Here is a 22,736-nt window from a genome sequence, read left to right as displayed (position 1 = left end):
GGGTCTACAAGAACATGCGAGTGTAAAAAATGAAGATTTTGAATTTTCTCCTTCACTTTGCTGCTATTCCTGTGAAACACCTAAAGGGTTAACACATTTACTGAATGTCATTTTTAATACTTTGGGGGGTGCAGTTTTTATAATGGGGTCTTTTATGGAGTATTTCTAATATAAAGACCCTTCAAATCCACTTCAAATCTGAACTGGTCCCTGAAAAATAGTGAGTTTGAAAATTTTGTGAAAAATTTCAAAATTGCTGCTGAACTTTGAAGCCCTCTGGTGTCTTCCAAAAGTAAAAACTCATACATTTTATGATGCAAACATAAAGTAGACATATTGTATATGTGAACCCAAAAAAAAATATATTTTGAATATCCATTTTCCTTACAAGCAGAGAGCTTCAAAGTTAGAAAAATGCAAAATTTTCATTTTCTTCATCAAATTTGGGGATTTTTCACCAAGAAAGGATGCAAGTTACCATAAAATTTTACCACTAACTTAAAGTAGAATATGTCACGAAAAAACAGTCTCGGAATCAGAATGATAACTAAAAGCATTCCAGAGTTATTAATGTTTAAAGTGACGGTGTAAAATGGCCTGGTCCTTAAGGGGTTAAATATAACATATTTCCTGTATGGTTAATGGAGTTAACATAGAAAGAAAATTCCAAACCACAGAATTGCATTGTTTAACATCATATCCCAGAGAAAATGATGTATAAAGCGATCAAAAAAGTCCAAACAGATTACAGTGCAAAGAATGAGCCCTCATACAGCCTAGTGCACGGAAAAAGAAAAATGTTATAGGGTCAGAAAAGGCAATTTAGAAGAAAATTCAAAAATTTGTAAAACATGATAGAAACTATACAAACTTGGTATTGCTGTAATCAGGGTGACCTTAAGTATCAAAATACCATGTTAGTTTGACAACAAGGTGAATGGCATAAAAAAGAGAACCCTCAAGCTTGCAAATTTCTTTTTTCTTTCAGAGCATGTGTTATGGAAAAAATAAAAGGTGTCCTTACAAAGTACAATTGCTCCTGCAAAAAAAAAATCAAAAAAAAAAATCAGATGGGTCTGTAGAAAGTTATGGCTATTATAGGATGAGGAGGGAAAAAACGAAAGTGCAAAAAACAAAATAAACTAAACAGACCTTATTTACATACTATTTTGATTAAAATAATTAATGTACCAGACAAGTGGATCATCCTGAAGGACAAGTAGTACAATTAATCATATAAAGAAAAGAGAAGACAGCCACTCGCCGTAGTCCATCGTCTGGCTTTTATTGCAGCATGCATGTAATACTCACAAATACACAAAGGGAGAGGGAAGGAGCGGTGGGTACAAAGGCAACAAGCTCCGTTTCGCACTTAGCAAGTGCTCCTTCCGGCCACAAGTAGATTGGACAAGTGTATTTTTATTTTTTTTTTCTTCTCTGCAGCCCTGTAGAGGTATGGTACACAGCGAATAAGCTAATGCTACAAATTTGGGAGACTTTCCTGTAACCAATCCTATTTAGGATATTCATGTCAAAAATTGCTGTGAGATACTAAGCCCTTGCTTTACCCTTTACTGTGTATCTTTTTTTTTTTTTTTTATAGCTTTGTGTTTCCGTTGGCTACTGGAATCGGATCATCTCAAGGTTAGTAAATAATGTGAGATCTAGAACTACTGTTGAACCATCTTAGGCTAGGGTCACATCTCCATCACAGACTCTTTGGGGCCTCCATTACACATTAAGTGACATGAAGTAAGTGTTCAGACCCCCGCCCAATCAGTACAATGAGCTAGAAGAAGTGCATGCTAAGCGCATTCACTACCGGCTCTGTGTCACGTGACTGAGAAGGTCCCATAATGCAAGTCTAAGGGACTGTCTCACTCACATTAGAAGTTTTTTTGTAGAAGTCCTTCTTAAATTGACATCCTAAAAAAATAAAAATAAAATTATTTCCCTCACCCCATATACTTTTGATATTAAATACATTTTCATCGCTGTAGGTTTGATGGCAATGCAGCAGCAGTCGGCTCGTTTTCCTATGGTACCTGTAATGCAACCAAATGTGCAAAATATGATGGCTGTTGGATACAGCCCTCAGATTCCCACAGCAGCCATGACTATGCAGGTAAACTTTTCTTATGTAAAAAAAAAAAAAAAAATGTATCTATAAACCTGTCTTTCTGTACTGTTGTATACATGCAATATGACAAGCTGGTGATCTTTACCAAGTTATTGAAATTTAAGGGTACAACGTCAGTATTCAGATAACCTGGCTACCGCAGATAGCGCCCTTTTTCCCACCATTGCCGCTGCTGGAACCCCCCCCCCCCCACCCGCGATCTCCGGGCCAGCGCTGTCGGGCTCTGAACACAGAAGCTTGGATGACTGGGGTGCCATGCCGGAGATCACAGGGGGTCCCAGCGGCGAACCCTTTGGATAGGGGATAAGATGTTTAGGAGTGGCGTACTGTTTAAAAAAAAACACACAATGGAGGAGATTTATCAACCTGTGCAGAGTAAAGTTGCCCATGGCAACCAATCAGCTTGCTTCTTTCACTTTTAACCCCTTAAGGACTCGGCGTTTGTCAGTTTTTTGCACTTTGTTTTTTCCTCACCTTTTAAAAATCATAATCCCCTTCATTTTTGCACCTACAGACCCATACGATGGCTTGTTTTTTGTTCCACCAATTCTACTTTGTAATGACATCAGTCATTTTACCCAAAAATCTACAGCGAAACCAGAAAAAAAATATTTGTGGGACAAAATTGGAAGAAAAAAAGCCATTTTGTAACTTTTGGGTGCTTCGGTTTCTACACAGTGCATTTTTGGTACAAATTACACATTTTTCTTCTGTAGGTCCATACGATTAAAATGATACCCTACTTATATAGGTTTTGATTTTGTTTTACTTCTGGAAAAATTTTATAACTACATGCACGAAAATTAATACGGTTTTAAAAATGTCCTTCTGACCCATATAACATTATTTTATTTTTCCGCATACAGGGATGTAGGAGTGATGTGAAGTTTTCATCCGTACCATTTTTGTTTTGATCGGACTTCTTGATTGCTTTTTTATTCTTTTGTTTTATGGTATAAAGTAGGGATCGACCGATATAGTTTTTTTTAGGGCCAATAGCCGATAACTTATACCGGAATATCGGTATAAGTTATCGGCTATTTATCCCCCCGCGACACCGCTGCAGATCATTGTTTTAAAGCGGGCGCTTTAAATCAATGCACTACAGTGGCTTTTGCGGTGCCATAGGCGGCCGCCGCCGCCACCTGCCTCTCTCCCCCTGCCTGTCCGGGGGTCCTGAGACCTATCACCGCCACCGCTCCCCGCACGCACAAGGTGTCTTATTTTTGTCTCAAGCAGATTGATTGATTGATTTGATTGATAGATTTGGGCCATTGTTTATGGTGCTGAATGCCAAATAAATAGTATGGAATATGACAATCCAGAAAGGGGACCTCTGGGGGAGTTATCCAGGAATTGCTGTCATCAAGGTCACTTTCAAACTTGTTTTTGGCCTCTTACACTAGAAATTAGTAAATAGAAATAGAATAGTTGATGTGCCATCTATTTGTTTACACTGCAAATTAAAAAAAAATGTAATTTTATTTTATTCATTTAAATATGTGTTTTTCGTTTGCCAGGGTGGATTACCAATGGGTCCAATGCAGCCTACTCAAATGACTTTTGTAGGACAGGCTAGATTTATAGGAATGGGTCCTCCAGGTCCAGCCTACACTCCTGACATGCAGAAACAATTTGTTGAAGAACAACAGTAAGTTTGTTTATATATACATACATAAATGGGCATGGGCATTAAAACTAATTTATGCTACTGCACTCCTTATGGTAAATAAAAAAATATTTCTAATGTACTTTGTTTGAACAAAAATGAAACTTTCTGTGTTTTTTTTGTTTAGATTTATTTTTTTATTTGGGCTTAAAAAAAGCTTCCACTAAGTGTCTCTCAACTTGTCCAGAGCACATTTTCCCCTATCTCTTCATTTGCTTTGGACTCCTGCTGGCCCGCCAGAAGTCCAAAATCAGGAAATACAGTCTGGAGTGCCGGGGGGGGGGGGGGTGCAGCCTTATCCAATCATAGCTAATCTCACACACACTGAACTGCTCTGGGCTGTGTGTAGCAGAGTGAGGGAGGAAGTTCTTCCCTGTATGGCTTCAGATGATGTCACGACTGCTGGGAATCGCCTGAGCAGAAAATACAGAGCAAGATCAAGGTAGGAAACTAAACAAAAATAAAGGCAGGGGGTGGTTTATCATGATGATGGGGACAGTGAACTGGGAGGATTATAATGTTTAACAAGATCATGACAGGTACTCTTTAAAGTGTACCTGCCATTATAAAAAAGACTGGATACTCAGAACCCAGCTGATCAATAGAACAAGCAGGGAGGGAAGGGTGCTGCTGGACACACTTCTGTCCCCACTTTGTGTCTAATGTGAGTGAGACAGTCCCTTAGACTTGCATTATGGGACCTTCTCAGTCACGTGACACAGAGCCGGTAGTGAATGCGCTTAGCATGCACTTCTTCTAGCTCATTGTACTGATTGGGTGGGGGTCTGAACACTCTGACCGATCATAACTTTTGATATACAAGAATAAAGGGAACATTTTTAAAACTTGTGCAAAGAAAAAGCTGACCAGTTTTCCATCGCAACCAGTCAAATTGCAAATTTTTTTTTTTTTTTAGGTCCTTTTAAAAGATAAGCGATTTGGTTGCTACGGGCAACTGCCACACTTCTCCTCTGCACAGGTTTTGATGTATCCCCCCCCCCCCCCCATAATTATCAAAGCTTCCCTAGATGTTATAACTGTACCACATAATATAGTTAAAAATGCTTATTGTTTATTATAAACTTAAATCAACTACTTATGAATCAAAAGGGGGGGGGGGGGGGGAGGGCTGCAGGGGTGGGGAGGATGGGGGGCATCCTCCACACTCCTGCAGCCCCCCATCCTCCTTCATCCCCCCCCCCCCCCCATCCTCCCCTTCCCCTGTCGTCCTCCACACTCCTACCGTACCCTACAGCATTGTTTCCCAACCAATGTCCTCCAGCTGTTGCAAAACTACAACTCCCGGGGGGGGGGGGGGGCTGCAGGAGTGTGGAGGATGGGGGGGGGGGGGGGGGCTGCAGGAGTGTGGAGGATGGGGGGGGGGGGGCTGCAGGAGTGTGGAGGATGGGGGGGGCGCTGCAGGAGTTCGGAGGATAGGGGTCATCCTCCACACTCCTGCAGCCCCCCATCCTGCTTCAGCCCCCCATCCTCCCCTTCTCCTGGCATGCTGGGAGTTGTAGTTTTGCAACAGCTGGAGGCACACTGGTTGGGAAACGCTGCCCTACAGTGCCTCCCACCCCTCTGCCATAATAAACTTGGGTACCGGTAGTCATTTCACTTTCTTACCGTAAGGTACCCTACGGCGAGATCTTCTCCTGTTGCTTAGCAGCCGGGGGCAGGGGGGGGGGGGGGGTGGAGGATGGGGGGGGGGGGGGGTGGAGGATATGGGGCATCCTCCACACTCCTGCAGCCCCCTTATCCTCCTTCAGCCCCCCCATCCTCCCCTTCCCCTGTTGTCCTCCACACTCCTACCGTACTCTACAGCAGTGTTTCCCAACCAATGTCCTCCAGCTGTTGCAAAACTACAACTCCCAGTGTGGAGGATATGGGGGGGGGCTGCAGGGGTGTGGAGGATAGGGGGGGTGTGGAGGATGGGGGGGGGGGGGGGGGCGGGGGGGCCAGTGGAGGATGGGGGGGGGGGGGGTGTGGAGGATGGGGGGGGGGGGTGGAGGATGGATGGGGGATGGGCTGCAGGGGTGTGGAGGATAGGGGGCATCCTCCACACTCCTGCAGCCCCCCATCCTCCTTCATCCCCCCCCCATCCTCCTTCATCCCCCCCCCATCCTCCTTCATCCCCCCCCCCCCCCCATCCTCCTTCATCCCCCCCATCCTCCCCTTCCCCTGTCGTCCTCCACACTCCTACTGTACCCTACAGCAGTGTTTCCCAACCAATGGGAGTTGTAGTTTTGCAACAGCTGGAGGCACACTGGTTGGGAAACACTGCCCTACAGTGCCTCCCACCCCTCTGTCATAATAAACTTGGGTACCCGTAGTCATTTCACTTTCTTACCGTAAGGTACCCTACGGCGAGATCTTCTCCTGTTGCTTAGCAGCCGGGGGCAGGGACACGTCCGTGACGTCGGCCGTGCATATGCGCCGACGTTTTAGAACGACAGCGTCCCTGACCCGGCTGAATTACGGTAAGCTAACTTGCCGCGGGGCCAGCCAAAGGAGGCGGGGGGGGGGGGGGGGCTGTGGGGGGGGGGGGAGGTGTGTGGAGTCTGCGGGCATTACTGTGGTGGCCATGTGGGGTCGGCGGGCATTACTGGCGGCCGCGTTCCGGATCTGGACTGCGGTCCACCAGCAGATTACCCCTGGACTAGGTCTTATTTTCGGGGCAGGGCTTATAATTGCAGCCCTACCCCATAATCCTGCTAGGGCTTACTTTCGGGGAAACCTGGTATGTGATAAATCTGTCAGATATAAGTTGGTCTAGATAATAAAGTAACATGCATTAAAATAATATTTATAAGTCAAATGTCCTAAACCACCTCTTAAGAATAGCTGTACAAAGCTGCTCCTACAATAAAAAAAAATTCCAAGACCATAAAATAGTCCTTTTATAGGATTGTCCAGATAATATAGCCAATTCCAGGCATCCTGTGTGGTTTCAATTATGGACATTTATCAACGGGTTTAGTCAGGTTTTCTTTACTATAATTGTCGCAACTGCGACTACGCAATTTTTTTTGTGCAACATTTTGACTGGAAAGCAAGAAAAGCAAGTTTTCCAAAAATTAACTAATAATAATTTTAAAATGGACTACGGGTAGTCAGGTATTTATTAACTGCGAAAGTCGCAACTGCGCAAAAAAAAGTTGCAACAGGGTTAAAAATTTACTACATTTACTCCAGCTCCAACATGTAGCAGAAAAAGCTACTACCAAAGTAAAAAAGGAAAAATTGCTTACGTGAAAGAAAATTATCAACAGGCTGAAACCAGTTGATAAATAAGTCACACATAAGCAAAAAAAAAGTAAGGAAAAAATTACTAAAAAAAAAAGAATACATAAGCAAACATTGATAAATGTCCCTCAATGTTGCTACATTTTATTCTGTATATATTGTTTCCCCACAAACGGACCATGTGCTAAATGGTAATGATGCAGTTAAAAGACCTGCTGCATTTTGACAGATTTATGAAATCCAGCATTGTGCTAGCAAGGAGTGCCCAAACTGACTGTGGGCCTACTGTGGGGAATGCAAGTGTATACAAAGATATATAAACTAGATTCTGAGTTGGCAACCTTTCACCTATTAACCCCTTAAGGACCAGGCCCATTTTGGCCTTAAGGAACAGAGCGTTTTTTGCACATCTGACATTGTCACTTTATGCATTAATAACTGGGATGCTTTTACCCTTCATTCTGATTCCGAGATTGTTTTTTTTTTTTTTCGTGACATATTCTACTTTGTTAATGGTAAAATTTGATCGATACTTGCATCATTTCTTGGTGAAAAATTCCAAAATTTGATGAAAAAAATTGAAAGTTTTGCATTTTTATAACTTTGAAGCTCTCTGCTTATCAGGAAAATAGATACTAAAAATGTATTTATTCACATATACAATGTCTACTTTATGTTTGCATCATAAATTTTACATGTTTTTACTTTTGGAAGACATCAGAGGGCTTCAAAGTTCAGCAGCAATTTTCCAATTTTTCACAAAATTTTCAATATCAGAACTTTTCATGGACCAGTACAGTTTTGAAGTTAATTTGAAGGGCCTTATTAGAAATACCCCATAAATGACCCCATTATAAAAACTACACCCCTCAAAGTATTCAAAATGACATTCAGTAAGTGTGTTAACCCTTTAGGTGTTTCACAGGAATAGCAGCAAAGTGAAGGAGAAAATTTAAAATCTTCATTTTTTTACACTTGCATGTTCTTGTAAACCCAGTATTTGAATTTTTTTACAAGGGGTAAAAGGAGAGAAATCTTCCTAAAATTTGTAACCCAATTTCTCTCGAGTAAGGAAATGTCTCATATGTGTATGTCAAGTGTTCGGCGGGTGCAGTAGAAGGTTCAGAAGGGAAGGAGCGACACTGGGATTTTGGAAAGTGAGTTTTTCTGAAATGGTTTTTGGGGGGCATGTCACATTTAGGAAGCCCCTATGGTGCCGGAACAGCAAAAAAAAAAAAAAAAAAAACTCACATGGCATACCATTTTTGAAACTACACTCCTCAAGGAACGTAACAAGGGGTCCAATGAGCCTTAACACCCCACAGGTGTTTGACGACTTTTCGTTAAAGTTGGATGTGTATATGAAATTTATTTTTTTCCTGCTTTCCCCCCAAATTTTACATTTTTACAAGGGGTAATAGGAGTAAATGACCCCCAAAATGTATAACCCCGTTTCTTCTAAGTATGGAAATGCCCCAGGTGTGGACGTAAAGTGCTCTGCTGGCGCACTACAGTGCTCAGAAGAGAAGGAGCGCCATTGAGCTTTTGAAGAGTGAATTTGTTTGGAATGGGAGTCAGGGGCCATGTGTGTTTACAAAGCCCCCCGTAGGGCCAGAACAGTGGACCCCCCCCCACATGTGTCCCCATTTTGGAAACTACACCCCTCACAGAATTTAATAAGGGGTGCAGTGAGTATTTACACCCCACTGGCATTTGACAGATCTTTGGAATAGTGGGCTGTGCATTTGAAAAATTACATTTTTCATTTTCACGGATCACTGTTCCAAAAATCTGTCAGACACCCTTGGAGCGTAAATGCTCACTGTACCCCTTATTACATTACCTGAGGGGTGTAGTTTCCAAAATGGGGTCACATGGGGAGGGGGGTTTATTGTTCTGGCACTAGGGGGGCTTTTTAAACACACCTGGCCTTCAATTTCAGACACATTCTCTCTCCAAAATCCCAATTGCGCTCCTTCTCTTCTGAGCATTGTAGTGCACCCGCAGAGCACTTTGCATCCACATATGGGGTATGTTCTTACTCGGGTAACACCAGCATTTTAGTGAGAATTTTTTATTTTTTTTTTCCCATCCAACTTAAACGAAAATTCGTCAAACACCTGTGGGGTATTAAGGCTCACTATACCCCTTGTTATGTTCTGTGAGGGTTGTAGTTTCCAAAATGGGGTCACATGTGGGTATTTGTTTTCGGGAGAAATTGCGTTACAAATTTTGGGGGTCTTTTTTTGCTTTTACCGCTTGTGAAAATATAAAGTATGGGGCAACATCGGCATGTTAGTTTAAAACAATTAAAATTTTTACACTAACATGCTGGTGTAGACCCCAACTTTTCCTTTTCATAAGGGGTAAAAGGAGAAAAAGCCCCCCAAAATTTGTAGTGCAAATTCCGAGAACGGAAATACCCCATATGTGGCACTAAACTGTTTCCTTGAAATACGACAGGGCTCCGAAGTGAGAGTGCCATGCACATTTGAGGACTAAATTAGGGATTACATAGGGGTATTCTACACCAGTGATTCCCAAACAGGGTGCCTCCAGCTGTTGCTAAACTCCCAGCATGCCTGGACAGTAAGTGGCTGTCCGAAAATGCTGGGAGTTGTTGTTTTGCAACAGCTGGAGGCTCCGTTTTGGAAACACTGCCGTACAATACGTTTTTCATTTTTATTGGGGGGGGGGGGCAGTGTGTAAGGGGGTGTATATGTAGTGTTTTACCCTTTATTATGTGGTACCGTGTTACCCTGAAAATAAGCCCTAGCTGGATTATCTGGGTGGGCTGCAATATAAGCCCTACCCCGAAAAGACCTAAGGCAGTGGTCTTCAACCTGCGGACCTCTAGATGTTGCAAAACTCCAACTCACAGCATGCCCGGACATGCTGGGAGTTGTAGTTTTGCAACATCTGGAGGTCTGCAGTTTGAAGACCACTGATATAGGCAATGCCCGGGCTGCAAATATTGAAAAACAAACTTTAACATACCTTAGTCCTCCGTTCCCCCATTGCTAAGGAACCGGCCTCACTGTTCTCCGCTGCGCTCGCTGCTTCCTGGTGTTGTGACGTTTCAGAGCCTTCAGCCTATCACCGGCCGCAGCGATGTCCCGCCTTAGACGATGATAGGCTGAGCGCATTGTCATGTAAGGAGTCGGCTGGCTTCTTACATGACAGTTGGCTCAGCCTATCACCGGCCGAGGCGGGATATCGCTGCGGCCGGTGATAGACTGGAGGCTCTGTGACGTTCCATCCCCAGGACCACAGCAAAAACAGCGGAGGGACCATGAGGCCGGTTCCTTAGCAACGCGGGAACAGAGGACGAAGGCAAGTTAGTTTGTTTTTTAATATTTGCAGCCCGGGCACAGGAATACTTAACTGCTCTTTTGGTGCAAAGTTATTGGCCAGTGTTTAGAAGTATAGAGGTGTGTGCTACATAAAAAAAAAAAAAAAAAAAAAAAATTGGATATGTGGGCCCTTCATGCTCAAACTCAAACTACTTTCCAAGTACAGCGCAGCGGCTGATAATTATTTGGCAGGCGGGTGACATACGGTACGATTAGCCCCCCGATGCAGGGTGCAGCGCTGGGCTGATAAACTGCCGGGGGGGGGGGGGGGGTGTTGGGGGGCAGAGGTGCGCCCATCACATATAAATAAATAAGCCCTATCCTGAAAATAAGCCCTAGTGTGTTTTTAGTGACTAAATTTAATATAACACCCGGTCTTATTTTTGGAGAAACACTGTAGTGTAGTGTTTTTAGGGTACATTCACACTGGCAGGTTACGGTGAGTATCCCGCTAGGAGTTTGAGCTGTGGCAAAAAATTTGCCACAGACCAAACTTGAAGCAGGAAACTTGCTGTAAACCTGCCCGTGTGAATGTACCCTGTACATTCACATGGGGGGCAAACCTCCAGCTGTTTCAAAACTACAACTCCCAGCATGTACTGACAGACCGTGCATGCTGGGAGTTGTACTTTTGCAACAGCTGGAGGCACACTGGTTGGAAAACCTTCAGTTAGGTTGTTACTTAACTCAGTATTTTCCAACCAGTGTGCCACCAGCTGTTGCAAAACTACAACTCCCAGCATGTACTGATCACCGAAGGGCATGCTGGGAGATGTGGTTATGCAACAGATGGAGGTACGCAACTACAACTCCCAGCATGCCAAGACAGCTGTTTGGGCATGCTGGGATTTGCAGTTTTGCAACATCTGGAGGGCTACAGGTTAGACCACTGTATAGTGGTCTCAGACTGTAGCCCTCCAGATGTTGCTAGGCAACTTACCGGCTTCCGTACGATCCAGGGAGCCGCATAGCTGTCCTCTTCTGCCGCCGCCGATCATGTCCCGCTGCCATCGCCGACAGGTAAGTGGATTTCGGCCCTGGTCCTCTGTCGTTTCCCCGTTCTGCCCTGCCTATTGTGGGTGGGCAGGACGGGGAAAGTGAAAGTTTACCCCCCTCCCCCGATCTGCTATTGGTCGTCGCTTCTGACGACCAATAGGAGGGGTGGCACCCCTGCCACCTCGCTCCTATCCCTTCGGGGGGATCGTGGGTGTCTTAGACAACCGCGATACCCCTTATATTCCTGGTCACCATAGACCCGGAATAGGCGCAAATCGCAAGTGTGACTTCACTTGAGATTTGCGCTGATCGCCGACATGGGGGATCTTTAAAGTGTGCCTCCAATTATGGGGAGATGCAGGCCACTCTGGTAGGTACAGTGGCCACGGCAACTGCTCAGAAGTTCCTTGCACAATCTATTTTCTGATGAACAGGACTTGTGCACAGAACTTCACTGAGGGTGATGTGATTGCCTAGCAACTATTAGACCCATAAATAAGGTAGGCTCAAACCCTTCTTAACGGTATACTTGGGTGCTACCATTGTTTAACATGAGCTAATAACCACCTTAAAAGAAGTCAGCAAAAATACAATATAAGGTGCACACCAAAATATCAATACATGTAAATCTTTATTAGTACAAATATTTAAAGAGTACCTGCCACCAAATTAACTGTTCTAACCTAACTCAGGCTATGTTCCCTAAATACTGCTAACACCCCTCCTGCCCTTAAACAATTTAGCAGGAGAAAGTTAGTGTTTCCCAGAAGGCATGACAACACTGAAGCCTGCTGGGGGACCACTTCCGCCCTCACATGGTTGCAGTGCTGTGATGAATAGAAGACCTCAGGCTCTGTGCATGTTTCAGTCTGTGCAGTATTCAGTGAGGCTCTCCTGCAGCTTTGTCTGTGCAGCTTTCTGTGAGAATCTGTGGAGATTTCATTTTCTGTGCTGCTGTCAATCAAGCTCAGTGCAGAAAAACACTTCAAGCTTGGACTCCTACCAGGTCGGAAGGAGACCAAACTCCCTGTATTAATTGTGGCAGGGAACAAAACAGAGCCACCTAGTGCCTGTTTTTTATTTTAACATTTTAAACATATTTATGTTGATGATTTTAAAAGCAAGTGACCGTGAAAGTGTCTGCTAATTACACAATAAAGATTCAGAGATATCCAGGAAAAGGGAGATATAATGCGCTGCCACCAGACATAGACTTGAAGGTAAGATGATTTTATTACACAATAGGGATCCACGCAATGCGTTTCAAAACTGCTCCGGCTTTTTCGTCAGGCGCCTGACAAAAAAGCAGGAGCAGCTTTGAAGCTCGTTGCGTGGATCCCTATTGTGTAATAAAATCATCTTACCTTCAAGACTGTCTGGTGGCAGTGCAATATAAATTTTACTGGATATCTCTGAATCTTTACTGTGCGCTTGGACGCTGGGAGCCTCAGCAGCTGCCGCCTAAGGAACTTTCCTTAAGTGCTTTGTGTTGTGCCTCCATTCGCACAACAGGCACAGGTGAGTGCGTTTTGATCTGGTTCCACACTAGCCTACGATATCTGATTCCACCCAGGGGATTGCACCCTGTGTCTTCTTGTATATGCTAATTACACAAGGAACACTATATTTTCTATTTGGTGACAGGTACTCTTTAAGAAGTATATACCTATCACACATTGTTAAAATCCCTTAAAACACAGGAAGGGGAAAACTCCATACCAAAAACTGAGATGATCCCAAAATTGGGATCTCCCTGTAGGGACACCCTAACTCCAAGGGTAAATAATATATCAAAACACTACCTATGCTCTCGGATACACAAGTAACACAATATCAAAGCAGCTACATACATTACCCGTCTTTTGTCTGTATAAGCTTGAGGCAAATTGGTAGAATGATGGTATAAATCCAAATAGTACAATAATAGGAACGGGTGTCCCACCCAAGTCCCCATGCGTTCTGTCACCAACTGGTAACTTCCTCAGGGGTGCCTTTTTATAGTGTTTTTTTTTACTGGCTTCTTTGTGCTTAGCAACTATATCCTTCAGTGTGGGCTGTGTCTGCCCACGCTGGAGCTAAAGATCATTCGGGCCTAAAACCTTAGCGCTTGATCTTGTGACTGTGCTCTTGTGACACCGCTTTACTAGATAAGTAGTCACAACAATCGAAGCTAGGTGCTAGGACTGTGTGGACTGCATTGCTGTCCCCATAGACTGAAATGCATTTCTGAGGTGCTATTGCGGTGCTAGCACAGACTACTGTTGGCACTGGCTGCTCTCGGGATCTCTGGCCTGGAGATTCCATTCTTGTGAACTCTGCCTTAAATGGGCACTGTCAGATACAAAAACTTTTGAAATGTTGTATAACAGGCAAAACCAATAGGGTTTGCAATGGCTTTCATTGACTGGCTTTCAGTATGAAATACTGAAAATTTTCTAAACTGCCAGACCCCCCCCCCCCCGCCTGCTTGGACACATACTAGTCCTGCTGTGTCCAAGCGTCATCACCTATGTCATGGACACATTTCCTTGATTGACAGCTGTGAGTGCAGGGCTCACAGCTGGATGAAAAATCCTCCCACTGTCAGCTTGTCTCGCTTCTGTCAGTGAGGACAAGCTGGGAGTTGTAGTTTTGCTAATGCTAGGGGCGATGTGAGCAGACAGCATACTGAGGGAGGGGGCGGAGACCTGCACCATGAGGCCATGCCCCCTCCCTTTTGAGAGTAATTCAGACTAGTGAGCTAAATTTTAAAGTAAAATAAATAGATGCTAGATAGGTGCTAGATACATAAAAATTAGATGTACATAGTCAGGATTAGTGAGTAAAATATTTAAAAAAAAAAAAATTTGGGTTGGCTCTGACAGGTACACTTTAAGGTTCAGGAGGAAAGTGTTTTTAATGAGAAACGAAGCACAAGAAAAAAGCGGTACAATGTAAGGTTAGTTGAGGGAGGAAGGTGAGATCAAAAGCAATTTCAAAAAATGTATTCTACTGAAGGAGTAGGACAAATTACCATCAGGTGTGTCTGATAAATCCACATTAACTGTCTTAATTCACATTGCTAAACTAAATGCTTGTTTTTATTAGAAAGGGGTGGTCTCCATTCTGCCGTCTGTTGTAGACTACTGCCAGTCAGTAATGCAGGCCTGCCAATAGCAATAGCTAGATCAAGACAGAATACATAAAGTGAGAGCAGGACTTGCTCTCCCCTGTGCGCACACAAAGCTTTCCCCCGCACAGCAGGAAGAAGATACAGGGCACACAGCACAGGCTTATGACATAAAATTGTCATCGGCAGTGCCATTCTTACAGCCCTCTTCCTAGTCTGGAACATGGTACAGCTACTTACGGAGAGGAGGGCTGTAGAAATTAGCTTGCTGATTGGCCAGAGTGTCTGCACTGCCTGAGGGAAGTAATGAAATAGAAGTTCCTTGCAGAGCAGTGCTGGCAGGGATCACACTTGATGGGAAATGTCCCCCTGCTCCAAGAGAACAACAAATTGTGATTCAGGGAAAGAAACTGCTGAGAGCTACAAAATGTTAAAAAGAACTCTGGTCTAGTTGGTTGGAAACTTGGCTACAGTAAGGGCTTGTGCACACTACAGAAATTCCTTACTGCAGAGTCCCATTGATGTCTAAGGGCTCCTGCTGCATTGTGCACAGTACGGAAGTTCTGTTCTCCAAGGCTTATCCGGATTCTACCAAAAGATTAAACATGTTCATTCTTCTACCAGAATCTTTTATATATATATATATATATATATAATATATGTATGTGTGTGTGTATATATATATATATGTATGTGTGTGTATATATATATATGTATGTGTGTGTGTATATATATATATATGTATGTGTGTGTGTGTATATATATATATATATATATATATATATATATATATGTGTATGTGTGTGTGTATATATATATATGTGTATGTGTGTGTATATATATGTGTATGTGTGTGTGTGTATATATATGTGTGTATGTGTGTGTGTGTATATATATGTGTGTATGTGTGTGTATATATATGTATGTATGTGTGTGTGTGTGTGTATGCTCGGCAAATCAGATCATCAAAAAAATATAGTTCACAGAAGAGAACTGGGGTGCAGTTTAAAACTTAGCTTTTAATATATACTAATAAAAGAGAACTAGATTTATTTATTTAATATATATATATATATTTTTATTATATATACATGCATGCATGCAAGCGTAATAGTAAAAATCGCAATTTACTCATAGGACCCAGATTTCCAAAACAAGCCAACTGATCATCACTAAAAACCTGCTGCATCCAGCAGCAGGCCAATATGGTATATCAATACATAGGATGGTAGCTGTCCCTGGGATTTTTACTATTACTCTTGTGTGTGTGTGTGTGTGTGTGTGTGTGTGTCCTATGACTTCTAATTAGCAATGCATGATGACTACATAGTTGCAGATTGTAAGATAAGCCCAGAATAGTATGTCTGAAAATAAAGGTAGTGATCAGATAATTTACACCTCTAGTTCTTGTCTGTTAAATTTTTATAATTGAGGCCTATAGTGCTCACATTTGGGATAGGTCTACATTGTGACTTTGGCAGTGACACAAGCCACATGGCAAAATAGTGCCATGTTGTGCATTCTTTATAACACTACATCATTGCTAATGAAACTAATTGGGTCTAAATTGCAACTCGCAAGTTACTAGGGCCAGAAATCAATCCACACAACTTGTGCTCTGCAATGCAACCATATTCACTTTCATTAACTGAGATGCAGGCACAGAACCTGCATCACGTTAAAGTTGCCTTAATCCCCTCTCTTTATATACTGAGTATTAGCAGCTGCAGTTGACCGGATAAAATTATTTGCAGTCTGATCTTTTCTCAGACTTGCAGATTTCGGAGACTCTTCCATGGATATTAGTGCTTGCATCTTCATCCTCAAGCTGCTACTGAAGCCATAATATAGCAGGACATAAAATGTATGCTAGTTCACATGAAAATGCAGATTTTTCTTTTTCTGTTAATTCTGCCCTCCCTTTTTCAGAAAAAGGTTTGAACAGCAGCAAAAAATGTTAGAAGAAGAAAGAAAACGGCGTCAATTTGAAGAACAGAAGCAGAAATTAAGATTGCTAAGCAGTGTGAAACCCAAGGTAAGATTTCAGATTAAATAGAAATGAGGTAGATATATAAAGTGTCTACTCACTATAATGATACAGACTCCCAAGTAGATTACAATAGACTGGTAAGGGGGAGTGCACTAAAACAACTTTTAAAAAATATGATATTAAGAAACAGAGAGAATAGTGCAAGATATATTATATTAACAAGGGATACTAATGATACTCCCTGTGCATCAAATGTGTGTGGGATACTGTACGTGTGAATACACACTTGTGCTGTTGTCACTTGGCTATTTGGGGGGGAGGGGGGGTTAAAGACTGATTCCTACCATGTGTGTTGTATAGAAGGCTGGTCTTGCGGTCTTTGGTAGAAGGTATTAACTACTGAATAGTGATCTGGCCCATAACTAGTCGCTGCTGTTCACCTGAGATCAGCGCTTGGCTTCATAAAAATTATTTGTAGTCTTATCGTGAGATGAACGTCCCTACCTATTCTTATCCTACCTAACCACCTCGTATATAACTATGCAGTCTGATGTGTGCCATTACTGCTGCGTGCAGAGTACACCTGTATAAAAGAGGGCAAAACTCATTAAGATAACCAAAACTCTTTATTAACAATCACAATTCACATCACCAGAGACTGGAACGCCTCCGCCATTTCTCTACGAGGATTAGGAATGTAACGTGTGAAACTGCCAGATTTCCAGCGACCCAACTTCTTTATAATGTGCGCTGGTACCCCATTGCGTGACGCGGCAGTGGCAGCACCAATACGAAACGAATGACCAGAAATCGCAGCCGGGTACATACGGACCTGACCAGAATGCGTAAGTGTTTGATGAACACTGAAGTCGTTAACGGGGAGTTTTTAAACAACAACAGGGGAGCATCAGGCTGACTGACATGACCTAGGGCCAATAATGAATCCAAGACTTTAACTGGACACCATTTATGAGTCGTGGCGAAATACCGAATAGCTACAATATAGCCCTGGTAACGTAGTCTTAGTGCTGTTCAACAACAACTCAAAATAATCTAATATACGTTCTAATTGACCCACCTTAAGGAACAAGCTGCAATTGTTACTACTGGTGAACTCTCCTGGCCTGAGGAAACCATAGTATCCAAGATACATAGCAGCCTTTAAGATATGACTGTTGCGCCGACCGAATGGGGCACCATCTAGCGCATCCGAAAGCTGCCGGAACAGCTCCCCTGAAATCTGCTGCCTGACAGCTACTTTGGGTGTCTCTGTTTTAGCAATACCTTTCAACGCTGCTTTGACCATGCGAGATGAAAACACAGTCTGTTAGGCTCAGTCAAGGAAAAGTAATGGTGAATTCCTGATAAATATAGTTTTATTGTATTGTGTGCTAACTGTAAATTAGTATGGCAAAACCCGATAAAAGCTAGAACAAATTCTACAGATCTCACATCTCCTTCTGGAAAATCTAGACAGAATCTCTGAAACACTCTCCATGCAGCATCATAAATCCTCTGAGTATTAGGAGACAAAGAATTAACAACAAGCTGTTTAGCTGTCAGCCAGTGCTTTACTAGTCTAGGATCAGTGAATGCCACGGCGGGATCTGGGCCCCTTCTGGCTCTGCTTCTGGCATTACCTGTGAAAAAAGCGAAAAGTTCCTTCTAGAAAGAGCATCGGCTGCTGTATTTTCAATACCACTTATGTGTGCACAGGAGAAATTGAATTTATGATGCAACGATAACCATACTAGTTTCCTAGCGAAGGACATGATATGAGGGCATCTGGACCTACCCTTCATGAGTACTTCCCATATAGCTGCATTATCTGACACGAAGAGTACAGTAGACTTCTCCCAGTAACGACCCCAAACCTGGGCTGCTGCTACTATAGGGTATAGTTCAAACAGGGCAGAATTACGCTGGAAACCAGGCATCTGGCTTACTTCAGAAGGCCACTGACTCGCCAACCATCTCTTACCCCAAATAGCAGCATAACCCAAGATGGCGGACGCATCTGAAAAGACTATGGGGGATTGGTCAGAAATTTCAGGGATGAAAAAGGAAATCCCATTCCAGTTAAGAAAAAACAGTTCCCACATCCTCAAATCGGCTACTGCTTGCTGATTTAATTGATTGATGCTGTTTTGTTCGGGGGCCGTGGGAAGGAGTTCAAGCAACCTGGAAATTAACGTGCGACCTTGCGGAATTATACGCATCGCAAAATTCAACATGCCTAGAATCGATTGTAGCTCGACTTTGAGTATATGAGGACTGTTTTTTAGCTTGACAATTGCTTCTCTAACTCTGTAACTTGTCTACTGGTAATCTTGCCTCCATTTTTTGTGAATCGAGCACAACTCCAAGAAAAGTGATAACTTGTGTGGGGCCCTCTACTTTATTGGGTGCCACAGGTACCGCTAATTGCTCGGAAGATGCCAACAGGATCGCTAAGTCCCTAGGCATCTTGTGAGGAGGCTCGATAAGCAAAAAGTCATCAAGATAATGGATGACATGATGGGATGAAAATCTATTTTCCAGAATCCAATGTAGAGCATCGGCAAACTTGTTAAACAGCCATGGGCTACTCCTAGCTCCGAATGTCAATTTGACAGCAAGATAATACCTGTCCAACCACCTAATGCCATGCCATTTCCATAGTTGAGGAAGTATGGGCAGGAGCTTGAATGCATCGGAAATATCAGCTTTACTAAGCCACGCTCCCTGCCCTTCACTAAGGATAATGGCGATGGCACTGTCGATGGAGGCATATTTTAAGGAAAATTCCTCTGCTGGTACGAGAGTTAAGACTAGGTATATGCGAAGAATATGGGGCAGACAAATCTTATATCAATCTCTTTTTATTGGAGAATTTCCCGGTAACTAAACCAATAGGGTTCACTCTCCAGATGTCAAACTGAGGTTGCCGGAATGGTCCAATAATGAAACCCTTCTCCAACTCGACTTGGACAAGGGAAGATACTGTGCACGGATCTGCCAATGCCGACAGTAGATTCCTACACTCATATGTGACCTCGGGAAGAGACACTAAACCTGTGTGAAACCCACCCTGGAAACCGTTAACCAAGAACTCAACAAAACGCTGATCAGGATGATCTACCAAGAACAGTTTCAAGAATTCTAAATTGACCACGCTAAGTCACGCCTTTTCATTTTTCTGGGTACAAGCTGTTATCGGATGAGCCCTGAAACAGATTGTGCATATGTGCAGCAACCTGCATTGCCCATAGTTGCATGAGGTGTAATTGTTGTATATTTGCGATTTACCCAGGAAACTAATAGGACGTCCTAGCTTATCAACCAGCCCGGACACCTTCTGGTTTCTTGGCTGGTTGGCCCCTGACGTGCTCGGCTGGCTATCTGCAGATCCTGAATTAACCAAACTGCACCACTCAGTAGAATGTGTGCTGGACTGACACCTGGCGCATACAGCTGCCTTAAGACCAGCAAAATGGTTGCAGTAGATCTCTGTATCAACAATAGCCCAGTTGACAACATAATTAAACTGACTGAATTAAACTGAGTGCTGCTGCTGCTTTTGCTGCGAATGACTTGTGGTAATCATAGAAATAACCGCCATACTTATGGTAAAATTCTGTTATCTTGTACAGGTACTGGTCTAGTTCTCTTCTGTGCGGTTTGACTGTACATATAACATCCCTGTATATACTGAAGGCCATAATAAATTCAGACAAAGTCAGCTTCCTATTAAGCCTAGCATCTTTTGATTTCAGCACTACCGAAACGTCACCGCAGGCTATGGTCTTGTTTTCGGTAATGTCATGCGTGGCTATCAATAATGAAGCTAAATTCACGTCTTTCCCTTCTAGAATATCACTCTTAATATGTGCAGGGGTGAAATGTGCTGGAGCTATATTGGGAACAGCGGACACTGTACCTGAATGACTAACTTGCGGCACAGATGGTGGTGGCATGACAGATGGTATGAGTGCACTGCGGAAGGAGCAGTTGGAGTGACATCCCTGTTCCCTAAAGCCTCCACTCTACTCTGCATGTCAGACATGTTAGTAGCCATATTATTGATAAGAGTATGTAACTGAGTAATCGACGTGTGCAGTGTATCCATGGACACTACTTCGTTGGAATTACTCACTGTGTCTGACACCAATAGCCGATAAAGTTCCGCTTTTCTGGCTGTCGCAGAAAAGGGGATTCCTTTCTTGGCCAATTCAGCCATAATCTTGGGTATGGTCCAGTTCCTGGAGACCTGGCTGAAGACCTGGCTGCATTGTCCACGACAGAGGCTGACTCCTCTATATCTGAAACATGCGACATTCTGAAAAAGAACCCCCCAAAAAAAAAACAGCACAATGAGACTCAACTTAACTCCAACTGACTGCAATGGATGAACAATAGCGTGACTGTCACCAACCAACACTCCTACCTGAACTTACTCACCTGCCGACTCTAACTATGACAACAACGACAATTTATCTGAAGACATAATGGATACCACCAGTAAACAGCTGAGATGGGTAACGTACCCTGTGTTGTAACAGTGAGAAGTGAATCATCTACCCATAACTTGTACCAGAATTGCACCCTATGTCCTGGACATGTGACGACCACCGTGATTAATAGTGCACCGAATCCACGAGATAGTCGCAACCCAAAGGCGTGTCGGGTTCATGAGGCGACTATCAAGGATAAACAAAAGGATACCTTACCCGGACTGATGACGAATCGCACCACCTGAAGCTGAACAACAAACCTTATTATAATTATTCGCAATTTATATCCATAACATCCGACTGAACTAATGGTACCCCTAACAAGTAGCTGAACACGTACCCAAAAAGACCGCAACTTGAGGATTACTGCACGAGAGCAAATGTTCACTGATGACACCCCTGGTCGACTAACTGGAACCAAATACACAAAGTTATTACCTCCTACCTGTATGCTGAATTTTTTTTTTATTTTTTTTTTTTTTTTAAACACCTACCCGGATGTAGAGAATCTGCTTGTTGTGAGGAATATGATTAGTCTAACTACGTCCAGCCAGAACAAAGTCGTGAAGATAATCTGAATTATATCAAGAAACATCCTATTACAAGACAACCTATCATCACGCCAACACTAACTGACAATGCACTGTACCTGATTGATTCCTGCTCATACGGCGATGACTACTGAAGACTGACAGATGAATCAAAAGACCGACCAATTTTACCCTGGACCTAAAAAGGAATAATCCGTAACTGATTACATACACACAAATTGCAACCATATTGCTTATCCTTCTGACAATGCGCATGTATTTGCATATATTTTAACTGTGGGACCCAACGCATGTGACAACGCTGCGCGATGTGATTTATGTATACTATCTTACTTCGACTGAGCTGATAACCTCGCAAACTTCCCTATGCAACATAAATATATCGGACCTGAGTATGGACATGACTTAAAAACTACAACTGTGCTACTGGCTATAACACATGACGCTACATACCATCCGAATTGCAAGATGACCGAACAGCACGTGACGTAAATATGACGAATACTCACAACTCCAAGCTGTAACAAAAGATGCGTATATGAGAACCTAATAACCAAACTGACCACCATAACTGTGAAACACTTTGCCAACATAATCATAACGTCTAAAGCCAACATGTACTATCCATTCGTGACAATATATATATATATATATATAATATATATATTTTATACTGATGGTGGTAACATGAACCAACAACTATGCGATGAAGAAATGAATATGTAATCCGAATTACGCAGAATATTTAACCCTGAGACCGTACTGTGGCTGCGAAGACTCGGGATAATGAAATAAAATCACATGGACAAGCTGCAACTTGCCGTGTTAGTGAACCCTCTATACATAACATTGACAGGCTGTGGCTGGGTCGAGCAACGTGATCAGGTCTATGGATAATATAACTGAAATAACGTGCGCAGTAGTCATTGCGTAACCAGAGTCAGCCACGACCGATCTCTTGAAATTAAATGGTGCAACCTGAGCCAGTACTGCCCCCTGTACATGACTAGTGACAGTGTGACAATTGGCGATACCCCTTGCTGTATGCAGTTTATAGTAGCGTGACCTGAGCCAGCTTCGCTGAGCTGAGCCAGCACTGTCTCCTGTAAATATGCATATTGAAAATGATAACCGACCCAGTCCCCCCTGTAACCTAATCTGTGGTGGTGTAACTAAGCCAACCTGCCCA

General features: G+C 43.0%; 1 protein-coding gene across 3 annotated transcripts in view; it reads left to right on the top strand.

Annotated features, from left to right (window-relative positions):
• Positions 1-22,736, top strand: part of SYNRG (synergin gamma) — a 111,165-nt gene that overhangs the window by 24,421 nt on the left and 64,008 nt on the right. For 2 of the 3 annotated variants that reach the window (XM_056557550.1, XM_056557549.1), the window contains exons 2-5: positions 1,604-1,644; positions 2,001-2,125; positions 3,661-3,791; positions 16,443-16,548. In XM_056557550.1, the coding sequence (XP_056413525.1) occupies positions 1,604-1,644; positions 2,001-2,125; positions 3,661-3,791; positions 16,443-16,548 (403 nt within the window). Of the gene's footprint in view, positions 1-1,603; positions 1,645-2,000; positions 2,126-3,660; positions 3,792-16,442; positions 16,549-19,565; positions 19,572-22,736 lie in introns of those variants that run through there. The other variant, XM_056557551.1, reaches the window with a different exon arrangement.

This window comes from Hyla sarda, chromosome 2 (genome assembly GCF_029499605.1).
Source record: "Hyla sarda isolate aHylSar1 chromosome 2, aHylSar1.hap1, whole genome shotgun sequence".
Classification (NCBI taxonomy): domain Eukaryota; kingdom Metazoa; phylum Chordata; class Amphibia; order Anura; family Hylidae; genus Hyla; species Hyla sarda.
Note: the sequence above shows the minus strand (reverse complement) of the source record. Positions and strands in the feature narration are given on the sequence as shown.